The 2,965-nt window shown below is 53.1% G+C and overlaps 4 protein-coding genes across 4 annotated transcripts; 1 reads left to right on the top strand and 3 right to left on the bottom strand.

The window, feature by feature from the left end:
* Positions 1-518: 518 nt before the first annotated feature.
* On the bottom strand, positions 519-1,500 carry LY89DRAFT_769435 (uncharacterized protein). The gene has a single exon (XM_018221818.1). It carries the CDS (start codon positions 1,041-1,043, stop codon positions 831-833), a length of 213 nt encoding a protein of 70 aa, XP_018060875.1. The 5' UTR covers positions 1,044-1,500; the 3' UTR covers positions 519-830.
* On the bottom strand, positions 523-738 carry LY89DRAFT_562645 (uncharacterized protein; the record flags this gene model as incomplete). Its single annotated transcript, XM_018208479.1, has 1 exon — positions 523-738. A coding segment is annotated over one exon (216 nt), but the record flags the coding sequence as incomplete, so codon positions are not given.
* LY89DRAFT_410719 (uncharacterized protein) lies at positions 1,321-2,362 on the top strand. The gene has a single exon (XM_018207321.1). It carries the CDS (start codon positions 1,598-1,600, stop codon positions 1,892-1,894), a length of 297 nt encoding a protein of 98 aa, XP_018060874.1. The 5' UTR covers positions 1,321-1,597; the 3' UTR covers positions 1,895-2,362.
* Positions 2,194-2,778, bottom strand: LY89DRAFT_790530 (uncharacterized protein; the record flags this gene model as incomplete). Its single annotated transcript, XM_018223377.1, has 2 exons — positions 2,194-2,529; positions 2,713-2,778. 2 exons carry the CDS (start codon positions 2,776-2,778, stop codon positions 2,194-2,196), a joined length of 402 nt encoding a protein of 133 aa, XP_018060873.1.
* Between the last annotated feature and the right edge of the window lie 187 nt (positions 2,779-2,965).

Raw genomic sequence — 2,965 nt, 5'->3', positions numbered from 1 at the left:
CCTGTGTGTGTAGGGCGCGCTCTTTCAGGTACATCGTATAGTAGGATCTTCCTAACTGTGCTGTCTCCTAGGTGGTAGTAGCCCTGGAGCTGTTGCAGGCCTATTTTAGCGAATTTGAAGAGCCGGCGTATGCCCTCTTTGTGCTTGGTTCTGATCTCTGCACCTGGGAGACGTGGAGACATAGGTGGAGTGGTAAAAGGATCCATAATGGTGGAGTTGTTGATAGTTTAGTCCTAATGTGAAGAGTTTTAATTTCGAGGTTCTACAGCCTGAACGCACGGACCTTTGTCCCCATGTTCGTAAGTTGTTCTGCTCTTTAAACGTGGCCTGTATTGTCGGTGGTAGAGTGGCTGTTAAGTAAACAAACTGCGTACGGACGTTGCGGATCAAGGCGAGGTTAACTATAGCCTAGCGATAGTCGGACGCTGTAATAGTCAAGTGAGCCTCGTTAAACACAATGCGGCCGAGGTCTTGCATAGCCGCGAGCTTGTGGGCATAAGTCCGAAACTGTTCCGTACATGTTGCTTCAACTGTAATAAACACCAAGGGTGCATCTTGCTGCTCGCTAGGCGCCCACACCAAGTGATCGATCCCCAACTCTCGGACTCGGCGGAGGAGGTCCCCTCGCAGAGATATAAGGGGCAAGACTAAGATCGTTACCCTAGTATTAGGGAGGATGTAGGGCAGTATGAACAGCAGGCTCTTCCCCTCGCTAGTAGCTATGATAACCACCACTTGCTTAGTCTATGACATGACAGTAGTCACAGCCCGTTCCTGGGCTACTGACCTCTATTGCAGCGTGTCATCCTAGTACAGCTTTCTAGCGCTCTTTAGTAGAGCCATAGCTGACCACTTCTTCTGTGGCCGGTAGACCCCCATGGCGATCTTCTTAAGCATTTGCGGACCACCAATGTCTTTACCATCCCGCTTCCTCTTCCTAGTAGGTCCAAGCAGCTAGTTAAGCCCCCATAAGTCCTTCCACAGAGTTGAAGCACGCAGATTCCGGCGGATAAGGCTATCCTATACATTCCTAAAGTTAGCATTATGTTGGTTTGTATATGCCCGATTAATAGTCCGCGTACTATGGTTCCGCTGCTTGGTCATAACCCGAATGTCAGCCTCAATCTCTTCGGCATCCTCGTCGTTAGCCCCGTCGTCAACCTCAAAGCACCTAACGTTAGCTGCAAACTTAGTTTTAATGATATTGACTGTTATCTGCCGCTAGTTGGCTATATGTAGCCTAGGGATGCTAGCCCGACTACACGCCTGCTCTATGCACCGCGTGAGCCGGTTGTCAGCCCAGACCTTCCCGTCTTACCACTATAAGTACGGAGAGATAATAGTATGCGGGGCAGACTAGCGGAGGAAGACTTAGCGGAGCGGGATGACAACTACCAAGTAGTCGAGCAAGAGGTCTCCAACGGGTGCAGGCAAGAACCGGATATTATCCTTAAACTTGCCCGTTTGCTGCTGACCTTTGTGGTATGTAGTGTGTAGTATAACTAGTCTGTGCTTAAGGTAGACGTTTCGCCGCCGCTGGGTGTTACACCAGGTGACGGAGAACAGTTCACTCTCGCGCAGAGGCTAGCTAGAACCCATGTGGATTAAGACTAAGAGCCTTTTTAGGAACTCGTTAGCCACGGCCTCATACTGCTCAATCGCCTTCCCTCGCCAGACCTTAGCGCCATCCGCGGTGGCATCCAGGAACGAGTCCCGCAACGGCTTCGAGTCTTGGATAACGGTTAGCAAAGACCTCGCTAGCGGCTTTACTAGCTCAACGTTCTCCCGGTGCTGGCCAAAGAACCAGCCAAAGGCATCGGCGTCCAAGTTGTCCTTTAAAGCCCAAGTACGCATCCGCGGGAGGTTCTGGGCCCCGAATATTAGCTCGTCGTAGAGTAGGTGCTAGGCCTGCTAGAAGTCGGAGAGTAAGAGCCGCGGCACGTGATCCATATGCAAATCAACGTCCCGGTAGGTCAGGACCTTCTCGTCCACATCCCACTGTGCTTGGTGCGGCCCAACGACCTCCTTCGAGACAGTAAACAGCAGTAAGCGCTAGCCGAGGATCTCGCCCATGGGAGTCTCGGTGTCCTGCTTTAAGAACCGCCCGCAATACTGCTCAATGCGCTCGAGTGTATCACCTAGCTCCGCCTTCTCTAGACAGGCGCTGGCGTGGAAGATGATGAGCTGCGCAACCTAGATCACACCAGACAAGCAGCTATTATAGTTGCCCGGCTCCTTCCAAGTCTTGGTGTGTGGCTTGACGCTGAGCATAGCGCAGAAGCTGAGTAGTGGGGAGTTGTACCGATTGCCTCCAAATTCGTGGCAGATCAGCGCCATTGAGAGGACGGATATAGCATCTCTCAGCGCAGGCCGGTCCTGCTCGACAGCACTTTGGAAGGCCGCTTCCCACGCCTTCTCCTGGGCATCCGTGAGCTGGATGCAGCTCTCAGGGGTCCGCTGGTCGTCGTCGGCCGTGGTGAAGTGGCTGCCGCGGTAGACGACCCGGTAGCAGAACGTCAGGAACTGCTTCTAGTAGCCGAAGTTGGTCTTGAGCGTATTAGGCTCCTTCTTAGGGTCGAAGGCGCGTATCTTCTGCCCCGGGGCAGCGCCAGTATGAAAACGGCTCAACGCTAGCTGCCGTGGCCAGGTCAGCATACAGTCTGGGCCGTCGAAGCACTAGCTATGTGCCTCTGAGAAGATTTCGTCTATGACCTCCAGCATTAAGAATAGCTCGGGCTCGCTCTCGGCATTCTTTGGCACCGCAAAAGAGGTGTGCATCTCGTCCTTCTTCAAGCCCCGCGTGTGCTCCTCGATGCCCGTCCGTCGAAGCTACGGCACCACAGCAGATTTATAGCTACCGAAGCCATGAACGACGTTGGCTTCTGCTTTGGCATCCTCCTCTACAACCGCTACGTCCTCGCTAAGCTGTTTGAAGAAGTCTGCCTCCCTTGGATCTAAGCTCTTT

The sequence above is a fragment of the Mollisia scopiformis genome (genome assembly GCF_001500285.1).
Source record: "Mollisia scopiformis unplaced genomic scaffold LY89scaffold_43, whole genome shotgun sequence".
Taxonomy (NCBI): Eukaryota; Fungi; Ascomycota; class Leotiomycetes; order Helotiales; family Mollisiaceae; genus Mollisia; species Mollisia scopiformis.
Note: the sequence above shows the minus strand (reverse complement) of the source record. Positions and strands in the feature narration are given on the sequence as shown.